This window comes from Callorhinchus milii, unplaced genomic scaffold (genome assembly GCF_018977255.1).
Source record: "Callorhinchus milii isolate IMCB2004 unplaced genomic scaffold, IMCB_Cmil_1.0 Scaffold2, whole genome shotgun sequence".
In the NCBI taxonomy this organism is placed as follows: Eukaryota; Metazoa; Chordata; class Chondrichthyes; order Chimaeriformes; family Callorhinchidae; genus Callorhinchus; species Callorhinchus milii.
In genome coordinates, this window is record NW_024704743.1 from 106273584 (window position 1) to 106289326 (window position 15743).

Genomic DNA, 15743 nt, shown 5'->3' on the forward strand with positions numbered 1-15743 from the left:
CCACACAAGTGTGTACAGAGGCTGACAAAATGATTTCAATATGCATTCCCCCATCTTATTAAATGTTCAATTTTCTCACTTGCAAGATTTTTAATTGAGTGAATAAATTATTACTTGAATTGTGTGCTTTTAATTCACTGGAAAAGTAGGATAAAGCGATTTGACTATTGTTTGGTAACATGCATTAATTATCTGCCGAGATTGTGTTATGGGGAATGCTGGATCTGTAAGGCCAGGACTATTTATCTTTATTCTGTACTTGGTGCATCAGCAGGGCTTTGGGAGCCATAATGCAGATGAATTTGGTGTTCAGCCGGCTGTGAAATCAAACAATGATGTAATGCTTTCCCTTGTACATACCTTTCAATGTGTTCAAGTACTGGCCAGAAAGCTACAGCAAAGCAGTGAGATGGATGGTGGGCAGACACACCAACCTGTTTGTCAAATTTAGATATTGGTAAACTCATAAAGCTGTATATTTTCAAAATAAGACTTTATAATAATAAAACTTAAAAAGACTTCCCCACCTCCTGTTTATTTGTACAGCAGATAAAATTTACAAAGTAAAGGCATGTTCACATTCAAGTCTGGTGGATTTATATTATCAGACCGTGGGATATTCCATTCCTCCCGTTGCCCCATTCTGTAAGTGACTGCAGCTACAACAACAACAAGATTCCATTTATAAAGCGCCTTTCACGTCAGGAGGACGTCCCAAGGCGCTGCACAGTTGGGTCATGACCCGAGCAGGGGGAAATGGTCAGGGTGAGGGGAGGGATGGGAGGGAGCGAGAAGGGGGAAGAGAGTCGAGAGGGGAGCTGAAGGCTCGGTCAAAGAGAAAGGTTTTGAGACCGGCCTTGAAGGAGGAGAGGGAGGAAGCAAGGCGAAGGCACTGGGGGATAGAGTTCCAGAGCCTCGGGGCTGAGAGGCTGAAGGCCCGACCACCGATGGTAGGGCGATTGGGGCGGGGGACGTGGAGCAGACCGGAGCCGGAGGAACGGAGGGTACGGGCAGGTAGGTAGGGGGATAGTAGGTTGGAGAGGTAGGAGGGAGCAAGGCCGTGAATGGCCTTGTAGGTGAGGATGAGGATCTTGAAATCAATCCTCTGGGGGATGGGGAGCCAGTGGAGGCGAGCGAGGGTGGGAGTGATGTGGTCCCGAAGCCTGGTGCGGGACAGTACACGAGCTGCAGAGTTCTGAATGACCTGCAGCTTGTGGAGGGAGGTGGCGGGAAGGCCGGCGAGGAGAGAGTTCCCATAGTCCAGCCTTGAGGTGACAAAGGCGTGAACCAGGGTTTCAGCAGCGTGAGGGGTGAGGTAATGCCGTAGTCTGGCGATGTTCCGGAGGTGATGGAAGGCGGTGCCAGTTGTGGTGCGGATGTGAGGGAGAAAGGACAGCTCAGGGTCGAACAAAACGCCGAGGTTCCTGACTGGCTTTGAGAGGTGGAGAGTGCAGCCTTGGATGCTGATGGTGTCAGCGCCTGAGGTGCGGAGGCGCTGACGTGAGCCAATCAGGAGGGCCTCGGTTTTTCGCACGTTGAGCTGAAGAAAGTTGTCTCTCGTCCAGGACTCGATGTCGGACAGGCAGGCTGTCAGGACATCGGTGGTCGTGGAGTTGAGAGTAGAGGAGGAAAGGTAGAGTTGGGTGTCATCCGCATACATGTGGAAGTTAACCCATGTCTGCGGATGATGTCACCAAGGGGGAGCATATAGAGGGTGAAGAGGAGGGGACCGAGGACAGAGCCCTGAGGGACACCACATGAGACAGTACGGGGGGTGGAGGAGAAGCCATTCGTCGAGACAAAGTGAAGACGGTGAGAAAGGTACGACCTAAACCATTCAAGGACAGTGCCTTGAAGGTTGAGGTGGGAGGACAAGCGGTGGAGTAGGATAGCGTGGTCGACCGTATCGAATGCTGCCGATAGGTCGAGGAGGACGAGGAGGCAGAGGGAGCCCTGGTCACAGATGGTCAGGATATCATTGGTGACCTTGACCAGGGCAGTTTCTGTGCTATGGGCAGCACGGAAACCTGACTGAAGGGGTTCGAAAAGAGAATGGGTGGAAAGGAAAGAGCGCAGTTGGGAGGCGACAACTCTTTCCAAGACCTTGGAGAGAAAGGGGAGGTTGGAGATGGGCCGGTAGCTTGATAGCTGCGACGCATCAAGGGAGGGTTTTTTCAGGGTGGGCGTGATGGTGGCAGTTTTTAATGGAATGGGGACAGAGCCAGAGGAGAGGGACAGGTTGATGATGTCGGTGATATGTGGGGCAAGAAAGTGGAGCTGGGAGATAAGGAGTGGAGTGGGGATGGGGTCAAGGGAGCAGGTGGTTGGTTTTAGGGATAGGATGAGTTTCGTGACAGAGGGTGGGGAAACGGGTACAAAAGTGAGTAGGGGAGGATGGGTAGCAGTCGGAGTGTGGGAGTGAGGGGGTGGGGGTGGTGGAAGTTGGAGGGGAAGTGACCGCGGAGCGGATTCCCTTGATCTTGGATTCAAGGAAATCCAGCATCTCCTCGCAGTGAAGGTTGGAGGAGATGACCTGCGCGGGGTGGCGGGGGGGACGGAGGAGTCGGGTTGTGGTGGAAAACAGTAGCCTGGGGTTGTTCTTCGCCTCCAGGATTATCCTGGAGTAGAAGGACGACTTGGCCGAGGCTAGAGTGGAGCGGTAAATTTTGAGGAGGTCCAGCCAGATTTGTCGGTGGACCGTTAGGCCAGATTTGACACAGGTGCGTTCAGCAGCCCGCACCTGGCTTTTCAGTGAGCGGAGGTGGGTGGTGTACCAGGGGGAGGAGCGGGAGTAGGAGACAGTGCGGGAAGTGATGGGGGCAAGAGTATCGAGTGTGGAGGAGAGGGTATTGTGGAGGAGGGAGAGAGGAGAAGAGGGGTCGGTGAGGGTTGAAGGCCAGAGGGAGAGGAGTTCAGAGGACTCCAAGGCATCGGTTAGGGATTGTGGGGGTAACTTCTTCCAAGGGCGGTAGAAGATGGTGGTGGGTCTGGTGGAGGTGGGGAGGGGGGTGGAGGTGGTGAAGGAGATGAAGTAGTGGTCAGAGATGGCCTTGTCGGTAATAGTGACATCCGAGACACTGAGGCCCCGGGTGATCACCAAATCGAGTGGGTGGCCGTGACTGTGAGTGGGGGAGTTTATGTGTAAGGAGAGGTTGAGTGAGGAGAGCAGGGAAGAGAAGTCTGTGGAGATGGAGCAGGAGGGGGTGAAGTGTAGGTTAAAGTCGCCCAGGATGATGAGGCGATCAGAGCAGAGGCAAAGAGATGTGAGGAGTGTTGAAATGTCAGAGATGAAGGTGGGAGAGGTTTTAGGGGGCCGGTAGAGGAGGAGGATTTTAAGGGAGAGGAATGAGGGGTGGGAGAGGGTGAGGTGCTCAAAGGAGGGGAAAGAGCCAGTGGAGTAGGGGATAGGGCAAGTGGTGTCCTTGAGATAAGGGCAACACCACCGCCACGGCGGTTGGGGCGGGGGATGTGGTGGGAGGTGTAGCCGGGTGGCGTGGCCTCCGTGAGGGGGAAGGTGTCGCCTGGGGTGAGCCAGGTTTCTGTTAAGGCCATGATATCAACGTTCTCATCAAGGATGAGATCGTTGATGACCAGGGCCTTGTTGCAGAGGGAGCGGACATTTTGCAGTCCGATGTGGAGGGAGCGGTTGACAGAAGGGTGTGTGGGAGGGGAGGGGGGTCCAGGTTGTGAGGCAGGGGTGGGGGGAATGGGGATGAGGGAGGAGAGGTTGACTCCCCGGGTCTGTGTCCGGGGTGGCTGGCGAGTGTGGTGGGGAATGGGGCAGTCGGTGTGGCTGCTGCTGGACAGCCAACGCCGAGTGCCACGGTGAGCCCGGCGGAGGATTCCCAGGCTGGAGCAGAGGGAGGTTGTGGGAGGGTCAAGTGGGGATAGAAGACGAGAGGGACGGAGAGAGAGGAGGAGAGAGCGGGAGAGATGCAGAGGGGGGAGGGTTTGGGGGGAGAGAGGAGGGGGGCGGGAGGGAGGGGGTGAGGGGGCTCGGGTCAAAGCGGCAGCCATAGTGCGCACGCGGGGACCGGGAGCGAGCGGTCAGGTGGATGGCATTATCCCGTAGATTGGGGCAGCGAACCCAACAGGACCATAGTGGGCTCTGATGTGAGCCCCGGGGGGGGGGGGCGCAGAGGGTTTTTTTTTTGTTTTTTTTTGCGCGCGCACGTACCTGAAAACTAATCTATGATGTGCTAAATACCCCTTCCCCGACTATGTGTGTCTAGTTGAACCCAAGGCAATTTTGGAAGCTTTTGAGCCAGGCCATAGCACCTCTGAAGTTGCCACCCCGTGAATTATCACGTTTGATGTCCAATTATCTGATCGAATCACGAAATATCACTTTGTGACTCAACCATGATAGTTGTTCTTTTTAGATACAACCATTCAGTGTGATGTCAGAGTGGATCCACCTCCAGCACATGGCACACAATTTGAGAAGAGAAGGGAATTTCTCCTCGGGTCCTGACCAACAATACCTCAGATAAAATTGGTTATTCACTTCATGGTGTTTGTGGGACATTGCTTTTCGCAAAATGCTGCTGGGTTTGCCTATAGAATACAGTCACTAAACGTTATAGTAAATCCTGTGAAGCACTTTGAGATGTTCTGATGTGTAAGATGTTTTATCAAAATCATTGTTAATTATTATCCAGAGACGAGTCAGTGTGTCATAGAGTTGCTAAATAGACCAACTGTTAATTAGCTCAGTGGAGCTTTGTGGAGTCCTGTAGCTCAGTGGTTAGAGCACTCGCTTTGCAACTGAGAGACCTGAGTTCAATTCCAGGCAGGGCGAAACCTTGGGCAAGTTTCCTCACTCCACACGCCTAATAATAATCCCTCCAAAACCAAAAACAATAATTAAATTGGTCATTTTCAATCTACGACTGTTTGTGGGACATTGCTGTGCGCAATTGGCTGCCGCGTTCGCCCACAAATATACAGTCAATTCACTTTACAGTGTGTTCTGTGAAGCGCTTTGGGACGTCCTCCTGACGTGAAAAGCGCTATATCAAATGCAAGGATTATTATTATTATTAATTAGCACACATGTTAATTAACACATCATAAAATTATCTGCACTGGTCTCTTTAACACATGTTTTAGAAATTAATTTATAAAATTTTAGAAAAAAACCTATGTCAGATGACGAGACCAGAAAATGCTCAGATCTGTCACACAAAATATGAATGAAGGTGAGGATGGCTTTTGTGCAGTTTTTACTGTGTGCAATGAAGTTATTCTTTCTTTACGATATTCTAAGAGAACGAATGGTCATTGTTGTTTTGGGGAGAAAACAATTCAATGCACTGACGGTGTCAGCCACATGGTCAATGCTGATACCAATGTAACTGACTGTAACAGCTCTGAATGTTAAAGTACGATAAATGGAACTGAGACATTTAGACACATACCTACTGAATAATGCATCAACGTTTAAAGTTATCTTACTTTAGGAGATTTGGATAACCTGTCAAAACAATTTACAGTTTAATGGCATCATACACTATCCATAATAATGAAGAGGGACAAACCAAGGCTGAGACTCATCAATATGTGCTAACAAGTTAGGAGTTGATCAAAACTTACATTGTACAAAATGAACGGTATCTGTCATCAGCTCTGAGATGGAAATGAGCAAGTGCGCCAGTGCACAAGTTGAAGGAAACAATTCACACTATTGCAATATATTTTTAATTTTCTTAACTGTTTTAGGGGAAGGTCACAAAGTGTACTTTGTGTATTATGAAAATCCTGAGCCAAGTGCTAAAGGCAATGACTGATGGAGATGCTTGTTTGGATTTTCTTGACTTGTCACTCCAGCTCTGTGAGCCACATGAAATATGTCATCCTTTTGCCAATCTAACCATGGCAACCAAGCCTTGGCTCTTGCCACCTACACATGAAAATGTCCCTGGATCTGGAGTGGAATGTGCACTCTCCCTGAAGCGACACACTCTAATTCTGGAGCGTGTTAGACACAGATTAGCAAGAATTAAGACTTTCGGGGACCCCAGTGTATGTATTGGGGTACTGCTGGAGTTGGTAGCATCCTGTACAATTTTACAAACATTTCTCACTATAGATGGTAGTCGAAAGGACAGTGTGCTAACCCTCTGTGACTCTCAGACCTTCCATAAACAGACTTCAAATCTGTAAGAACCATTATAACAGCAGCTTTGGGCAGAAATTTGACATTAAATGTGCTTAAAGAACATAATTAAGCATTGGAATTGGAGCATTATAAATCACTTGGCAATACATTTCACTGAAATATAATGTCCTTTTTATATTACGGATGTAATGTGACATAACTTTCAGTACTGGAGCAATTCAGAACAGGAAACCAGATTTATATTATCCACTCCAAATTGTCCGTGCCTGTCGCAGGAGAGCTTCTGTGTATGTACTTAATTGCGCACGCATGGAACTTCATTACTCAATGCTGGATATCAGTTAATTGTTTTAATATTATTAAAGATGCCCTGAAAACCGGAGATATACATGGAAATCACATTGAACGGATGCTGACAGCCCAGTAGAGAGAGGAAAGCAAGATCTTTCAAAAGCAAACATTAGTAGTCAAGAGGAATGATGTCCCAAACCATGAGGTGAAGTTGTTTTGTAAAACCCTCAAATTCATGACCTAAGGTTTTTAAACCATTTCCTACAATTAGCTGACATTTGGTCCAGTTGTTTTACAGAGGTCCTTGTTGATCGCGTCTTCTTGTGCACAAGCCACTGAACATGATGAAAATGCAACCTGCAAACTGTCATCGAGTTGTTTCAGCATTTCTGGTCTCTGTGGTGCAAAACTAAAATGTCACTTGCAGTTAATGGCTCTGAAAATCAGAGCTGCTTCTGTGTGCATTGAAGCAGACAGGGTCATCTGACTAATTGATGATGATCAGGCTCTTATCTTCACTTACACTGACCACTGCAGCTGCATTATCCTCAGCTAAGTGCTGGCCAGAGTGACATCTCCCTGGGAAATGTAATGGTTCACTCACATCATTACCCAGTTAACCTTTATTTCACTTCTGTTGTTTCCATAATGTTTTGATCCCTCTTTTAAATCTATATCATGTTTACCAAGCAGTCAGATGCTTCAAGCAGCAATGAACAGAAATAATGATCATAGGGGAGCCGACAAGTACAGCTGCAAATTCAATTCTGCAAAACAGACATTCAAATAGTCTTTACCATCTTTAAACGTAGCAGGATAATTCTCTGAATGAAATGGAGCTTAAACATTGGAATCTAATTATAATGGGCCCACAATTACTGATGGTAACTCATTTCTACAATAATAAAGGAGAATACTCCATGGGGATGTACTTTCAGTACAAATTCCTCCACCTATGTGACAGCCATTTCATTTCTGGTACGCTAATAGTTCAGGATTGACGGTTTCTGATCAGACTCCAGATTGAACTGAATGCCAATTCCCGTCGAGTCAATGCGGCAAACTATAGACTGATTTGATGCTGATATCAACTGATCATGAATTGAGGCCTCAATTTGGTCTTCTCAGGATGTAGTGCAGTGCTGCAAATCCCACTCTAAAGAATAGGATTTTATTTGACAAAAAGGATACAGCTGAGACTCTAAAGGTAATACCATACTGTATTAAAGGATGTTCCTATTAAATATATCACCCTCTGGCAATTAATAGAAATTCAATATGATTAACACAAGAAATGTTATGGTTATTTTTTATGCTGCAGAAAATAAGTTTTAGTCAAAGTATTTAACTAGGGTCAGTAGACAGTTTTAGGGTCACAGAGAGACACAGTGCCACACCAAGCTCAGTAATGATTGTCGACCAGACCCATGTAATCAATTAAACCATCAAAGAATTTTGCTTGTCAAAACAAGTGTTTGTAAAATAAATTATGTAAGAACTTTCTATAAATCAAAACAGTGCCTTTGATTTTGCACGAGGTCTCCTTGATCCTATTAATACTGATTTATATTTCCAACCTGATTTGATACCGCTGTAAATGCTTTTATATCACTGCTCCTGGTTTTATATCACCGCATTTTATATCACCGTACTGAATTTTTTTTACACCAGCAGATTTTATTTTGTACCAGATTATAAATTACACTGTCTTTTATATTAAAGCACTTTGAACCTATGCCCTCCAGGTGTATCTTCAGAATTACAAGACCAACATTCAAGGCACAAGAGCCATTTTTACCATTTTAATAATAATAATAATAATAATAATAATAATAAGCCTTGCATTTGATTTAGCACCTTATCACATCATTGAGATGTCTCAATATTTAAAGGATATATTGTAAAGTGGATTGACCTTGTATTTTGTGGGTGCAACGCGGCAGTGAATTGCACACAGCAGTGTCCCACAAACAGTCGTGGATTGAGTGACCAAATTATTATCATTTTTTTGTAGCGATTATTAACCCCGAAAAGCGACTGCAAATCAACAATCAACTGGGTTCCTACTTCCTGCTAGGTAAACAGAGGCGTGTGGATTAAAGAAACTTGCCTAAAGATTAGCCCCACCTGGGAATCAAACCCCGGTCCTATCGCCTGTGACCTAACCATTACGCTGTGGAACCTCTAAGCTCATCACCTCTGACGTGGATAACATGAACACCTTCTCATTAATTTCACTCTTAAAATAACCTCTGCTTTGAAAGCTCCTTCTTGTCTGAAACTGCAATTGTTATTTCATTTCGGCATGTGACTTAGATCTCACCTTTAGGACATATTGAGCTTAATTCTGATTAATCGCTCTACACCATGCAGTGCAGACAGTTACCATCTATATATAACAGAAATATTTATAACTTCAAACTGGAAGCTTGTATTTGTACTTGAGGGGTTCTCTAAATAGAATGTGAGGATGAAAACTGCCAACAAAGTCCAATAAAAATGTAAATCTAACTGCTTTTCAGAGCATGTTGATTGTTGATTCTTGTCTCCTGCCCCATCAAGCAATATGCAGCTTCACATTTGAAGCCTAATTGTACTACTGTCTGTGACCTGCCTCTGTAATTTTCAGAAGAATATTTTATTTAACAAGGGTTTCTGATCTAATCTCTCTTTTGGTAATTTATGAAATCATTATTTGATATTTCTACTAAATACTTATTTTAAATTTTCTTTCAAACCCTGCTGTATAAGTATTAGTCATTTCCCAAAAGCTTAAAGGGGCACTGTCTTCACAAAACAACTTTTGCCAAATCTGTTTCCAAAGAGGGAATAAGTTTAAGAAAGTTAGAGGCTTAAACAACAAATTGCACTTGTATAGTGCCCTTCACGTCATTAAGGTGTCACAGGGCAATGGACAGTTAGGGATTTTTGGACCCGAGCTGGGAGTTGAGGTAAGGAGGAGTGGAGGGAAGGCACAGTCAAAGATGAAGGTCTTAAACGGGACTTGAAGGAGCCAAGAGCTGCTGAGTCCAGTTTTAACCAACAGTTGCTCTTACTGGAATCAGTGACTTTTTTATTGAATATATTATGGTCATAGTTAAAGAGTGCTCACTCTCAGCCAGGCTGGCATAGGGGCTGTTCAGGTGCCTGTGAGATGTTTCCTCAAAGGAAAGTAGGAACACAAGGTGACCATTCGTGCCAGCTCCACCATCAAGCCTAGATATATGTCCTTGTAACTGAGCAGAGATAGATACCATGAATTGGAAACAGGTCACTTAAGTGCTTGCAGTCTTACCCGGGAATAGCTTGTGAAATGCGGGAACCCTAAAGAGAGGAAGAAAAGTAACTAACACTATTTTTAAAAGTATTTTTGCTTACCAACAGGTAATTTCAGGACATGCATTCCCTGATGGAATGCAAGGATTGTTATTATTATTGATTGGGTGTCTGTCAAACTGCTTGCAACTGGTGGATGAGGCTTAGAAAGGTGTGTTGCTTTCTCACCTTGAGTTAGCCCTAGCTCCATGTAGCTCCTATACATTCAAGAGCTGCCTTCACATTTTGAGTTTCTAAATGTCCTCTTACCATTCACTGAGTGTTGAATTATTTGTTTCACTATCTACAGAAATTAAAAGTAATTTTGAGTTGTGAAATAGGTAGAATAAAATTGCAGAATATGCTGAAATTAATGTGGTTATATAATGGATTTTACTATTGTCATCCCCAGAGTGGCAGATGAGTGCATAGGTCTCACAAACTGAATTGCAGGTAACACTTTTTCAAAATGTAAGCCATGACTCAGTCTAAATGACTGCATGTCACTAAAGTTCAGAGCAGACAGGTTTACAAGACTATTCTGAGTCACAGCTTTGGCATCAATTTAATTAACTCCAATGACACGTGTTCCTGACCTCCCGACCCCATAAGTTAACGTTTCAGGTCATTGACCTTTCATCAGGACGTTCTGATGAAAGGTCATAGACCTGAAACGTTAACTCACTTTCCTCTCTCCATAGATGCTGCCTGACCTGCTGAGTATTCCCAGTGACTTCTGTTTCTATTTGAGATTTTCTGATGTCTGTTTGTTACAGGTTACAAATCCAATCATTAGACTCGCAAACACACCAGGGATTTGAAACCTCTCATGTTTTTAACATCTCAGATGGTGCGAAAATTTCAAAAATAGTTTTTAATTCAGTCTAAATTTGGAAGCCAATTTTCTGTATTCTTTATGATACTATGGAAAATCAATCTCCAAATTAAGGATGAACTTAAAACTGTTTCCCAAACTTATACCATCTGAAATTTTAAGGATATAAGAACTTTTGTGACTAGAGATATCTATTTAAAGATTTGGGGCTGATATCAGTTTGGCTCAGTTTTACTCTGGTCTTGGGTTCCAACTCTATGGCACACCTTTGAGCTCACAGTCTTGGTTGAAACTCTAGTGCAGTGCTGGGTAGTGCTGCATTGTCAGAGCTGCCATACTTCAGGTCAAAAATGAGATCCCATCTGCCAGTCCAGGTGGACGTTAAAGATCCCAAGACACTATTTAAAAAGGGAAGGGAATTTATCCAGATGTGCTGGGGCAACAAACCTCCAGATAAATAAGTCATTCACTTCATGGCTCTTTGTGGGACATATCTGTGTGCAAAGTTGCCTCATCTGCCTACAAAATACACACAACATTGCACTTGTCAGAAATTCTCTGTAGAGCACTTTGAGATATGGGGGCTTTTATCAAATCCAAGGATTATTTGACTAGAATTAATTTACTTGAAATATTCCCTGGTATTTAGTGAAGCTGATTGACTGTAATATTTAATTATAATCTTTGCTTTTGATACAGTTCCTTATCACTGTCATCAAGATGTCTCAAACTGTTTCACAGGATTTTACTGTGAAGTATAGTGACGTAGGCAAATGCAGCAGCCAAAATGCTCACAGCAATGTCCCACAAGTAACCATGAAGTGAATGAGCAATTTTACTTGGAGGATTATTGGCCAGGACACCAGGAGAAACTCCCTTCTCTTTTCAACTAATGCCATGGGATCAAAAACATCCACCTCAACAAGCAGTAGGGAACTCGTTGAAAGTCTCAGTCTTATCTGAAGTACGGCACCTCTGAAAATGCAGTGCTCCCCCAGACTGAACTGAAGTGTCAACCTAAACTAAGTTCAAAGACTACAAGGTGAGACTTGAATCTTTAATCTTCTGACTCAAGGGCAAGAATGGAAAAGCACAGATTCAATTAATGTTCTACAAAAAAAAGTATCTCTAAGGAGTATGCTATACATTCTCTCTGCCAATTTCTTGCCTATTTTTCCTTTTACCCTTTCGCTCCTGAAGGCGTAACTCATATTTATGTGCCATTTTATTGGTTGCACTAATACTGCTGTAAATCAAAATTAATCAGAACGCAAACACTGCACCACTGAAGGGTAAGTTTACATCTTGGCTTAAGGCATGAAAGAGATTTCTGACTAGGTTGACATTTGTGAATATCATGCTAAAGTTAAAGGTCTGGTTATTGATTTTCAACAAGAGCCCAGAGCCTTGCAGATTCAGCATTGTCACAAATGAAACCAAATTAGTTCCACGCTGCTTATATCAAATGGTTTAATCGTTAATATAATGGATTTAGGCTGGGTTGGAAAATGTAGCTTTGATAAATTTAAATTAGTGTTTACTTCAATGCCTTTTATCACTGGGATTTATAAAGAAAGCATGGGTGGATAATTCACCAGCCGGAAGCAATACAATTGAATGCAGACTATGAGGAGATCAGTTATAGAGAATCCTGAACATACTTAGGCATCTCCAAGCAAGCAATATATGATTGATTCTGCTGCAAACAAGTCAACCCATCCTTTCTGGGTAGTTGCAGTCTGGCCCAATGTAAAATAGGCTTTACAACAAGCAGAAAATTAACCTTTTGGTTCTTGAGGCCCAATATTTCTTGTGGTCCTTGCCTTAAAAGCGTTGACTTAAAATTTAACATTGCCTTAAATTCAGTCTGAATTGGAAGCCAGTTTTTCAGGCTTCTTAAAAATATTTGCAGAAAATAATTATTTGGGGAGGACAAGTTTGCAGGGCTATGGGGAGAGACTGGGGGAGTGGGATTAAATTGTATAGCTCTTTTCAAAGAGCTGGCACAGACATGATGGGTCAAATGGCCTCATTCTGTGCTGTATAATTCTACGATTTTATGAAAAGCGTCTTTCCAGATTCAGATAGAATTAAAATTTTTTAAAAATGTTGCACAATCTCAAATTTTAAAACAAGGATCTCAAAGCTGACACCCTCACCATGAAGCATCTCAGACCTTCGAATGTGTGGTGCTTCACACAATAAAACCACATTCATCAGTAGGATTTACCAGATTGATGTTCAATAACGTTATACTTGTATTCAGAATATTCTTTTCAGTGAGGGATATTTAAATCAATTGGACTGATAATTTCAATACTAATATAAGAGGACTTTCAATTATTCTGCCACTCTCCCATTGCCAGGCTCTCCAAGCACTCATGGGTGCTGGATAAGCCGGTCTCATAATTCCGTTACTCCTGTCACTGGATATTTAAGAGAATGAATCATCCACCAATATCTCATAGCTGGGTTCTGCCAACATACTATCGCTGAACTCTGACAATATTCCACTCTCTGTGCTCTGTCATCTTCCCATGGCTGGTCTCTGGCAATACCCCATTCTTGGTCCTGCCAACCTCCCATTGCTAGGCTCTGCCAAAACCTCAGGCCTGGCCCCTGGCAATTTCCCATAGCTGGACTCAACCAACACCCTTTTTACAAGCTTCTACCAATAGGCCTAGGCTCTGCCAATATCTCTTGGCTGTGCAGCCCATGAATAGAAGCCCAGAAACACAAGGGACAGCAGATCCACTAAGGTGAAAGGAGAGATGGGCTCCGAAAAACTCTGAGGCAATACCATAAAAGTATTTGTCAAAATAACTGTATGCAACAGTTATGGTCATAAAGCACTTATTCCATTTGTGTACTTTGTATCTTCCTCTACAGGCCTTACAGCTGCAGCCTCCCTCGTGTCCTTGGCCTGGGCCTTAGCTTCCTACCAGAAGGCCCTTCGTGACTCCAGAAACGACAAGAAGCCCATCGGCTACATGGCTGTCATCATTCAGTTCTGCTGGCATTTCTTCACCATTGCGGCCAGAGTCATCACTTTTGCCTTGTTTGCCTCGGTTTTCCAGTTGTATTTTGGGATCTTCATTGTGCTGCATTGGTGTATCATGACCTTTTGGATTGTTCATTGTGAAACCGAGTTCTGCATCACCAAGTGGGAGAGATTGTGTTCGACATGGTGGTGGGGATAATCTACATATTCAGCTGGTTCAACGTTAAAGAAGGGAGGACTCGGTGCCGACTCTTCATCTACTACTTTGTAATCTTATTGGAAAACACTGCCTTGAGTGCCCTGTGGTACTTGTACAGAGCCCCGCAAATAACAGATGCTTTTGCCATACCAGCGCTTTGTGTTGTCTTCAGTAGCTTTTTGACTGGCATTGTTTTTATGTTGATGTATTATGCCTTTTTTCACCCAAACGGGCCAAGGTTTGGGCAAACACCTAGCTGCGCTTGCAAGGAGCCCGTGGCCACTTTCAGTTTGCCGGCCGAGGCAGCAGCGAATGCTTTGAGGGCTGTGTCACAGAGCAGGGAACAGAAACTGACAGAAAGGGATGGCTGTATACCTGTGTTTCAGGTCAGACCTACTGCCCCTTCAACACCATCTTCACGCACTCCACGGATAGAAGAAACAGTCATTAAAATTGACCTTTTGAGGAATAAGTATCCAGCATGGGACAGGCACGTTTTGGACAGAGGTCTGCGGAAGGCTATCCTCAGCTTTGAATGTGCGTCCTCACCTCCTCGACTCCAGTACAAGGACGAAGCCCTCATTGAGGAACGGCTGGAGTACGAAACAACTCTGTAATGACGTGGAGTGGGAATAGCTCTGTTAATAACTGAAGTGAAAGGCAACTTTGTTGACAACATAACAAGTTGTTAAGGTTAAGAAAATACAGTTGCCAAACCAGAGGTTGAAACTAGGGTTGTGGTGATGAAAAAGTTATTAAATAATATACCAGAATGAGCTTTAATGTTGATGATCATGGAGAGGCTAAAACTTATTACTATGATTATCATTTTCTGAAAAATGGTACTGAATAATATTATGGTGCTAATTCATCTGTCAGCACAATTTTCCAAAATCTGGCTTATCTAAAGCTGTCTTGAATTTAAGATGCATTATATACTGGCAGTATGATCACGCACATTGTCTAGCAACTGAAAATGATGGTCATTTTTCCACATGTCTCTCTGATTTACGGAATCGAGAGGGAAAGGTGTTTCTTTTTTTATATATTGCAAAATATGCTAGAAAGTGACTTTTTAAAACGGTGATATTATTGTGGAATACATTTTACCCAGATGTTCAAAAACAACTTTGCCAGGTTTCCATTCTGAAGTGTGTCACACGGGAGCTGAAATGGAATTTTATGTATCTACACTGTCTGGTAAACAGCTTAAGTAAGCCTTTCTGCATCAAAGCGTAAGCGTGCAGACTGTGGCTGTTTGGTATTTCAAATTACCGTAGCCCAGAATTTGTGGTATCAATGAGGGCAGGGCTATGGTGATTCCAGTCCAGAAGCCACAAATCGGATGTGGATTTACCTAGACAGCCCAAGACCTGATTTAGTTTCAACCTCTGCATAAGCAGGCACATATCATGCTTGTAATGGGAGATAACTTAGCTGAGAGTTACAGAGGCATATGGAGCTTCGCAGAATCTCAGCCGCTGTTCTAGTTGAAGTCAATTGTGTTAACGCAACCAGCTGTGCTGCTTCTCAAATATCAGAAGCTCTCTTTGAATCTGAAATGTGCGGTGCAATATCTGGTGGGAACACAATGGGAGGATGGAAAGCGGGGTAGGAACACTCAATTGCATGACTTTGCAAAATTCTTGCAGGAGAAGTTCAGTAAAATTGCCTCCATTTTCATAGACCTAAGAGTGTACAATAGAACCTGAACGCTATGGTGTTTGTCACCGTAGAAGATCAGTGAGGAGTAATTGATGTCAATGTGGCAGGAAGCATTTCTGAAATACATTTCATTTTTTTTTTTAAAATGTTGAATTTGGCCAGTTAGTGGAAGTCGTTTTTACTTACTGTACATTATTTGCTTTTTCGTAGTTCTATTGGTGTGTGCTTTTGTCTGAAGAATATGAATTCAAAGGAAATATGCAAAGAATTGTTTCAGAGGAGTTTTGTGTCTCACAAAAAAAACATTCTTTTTAAA

At 43.6% G+C, this 15743-nt stretch overlaps 1 protein-coding gene across 1 annotated transcript in view; it reads left to right on the forward strand.

The window, feature by feature from the left end:
- xkr4 (XK related 4) overlaps window positions 1-14455 on the forward strand; it is a 102106-nt gene extending 87651 nt beyond the window's left edge. Inside the window, 2 exon segments of the mRNA XM_007891037.2 lie at window positions 13452-13727; window positions 13730-14455. Coding sequence (XP_007889228.2) covers window positions 13452-13727; window positions 13730-14379 — 926 coding nt within the window. The 3' untranslated portion in view covers window positions 14380-14455.
- Window positions 14456-15743: the final 1288 nt, after the last annotated feature.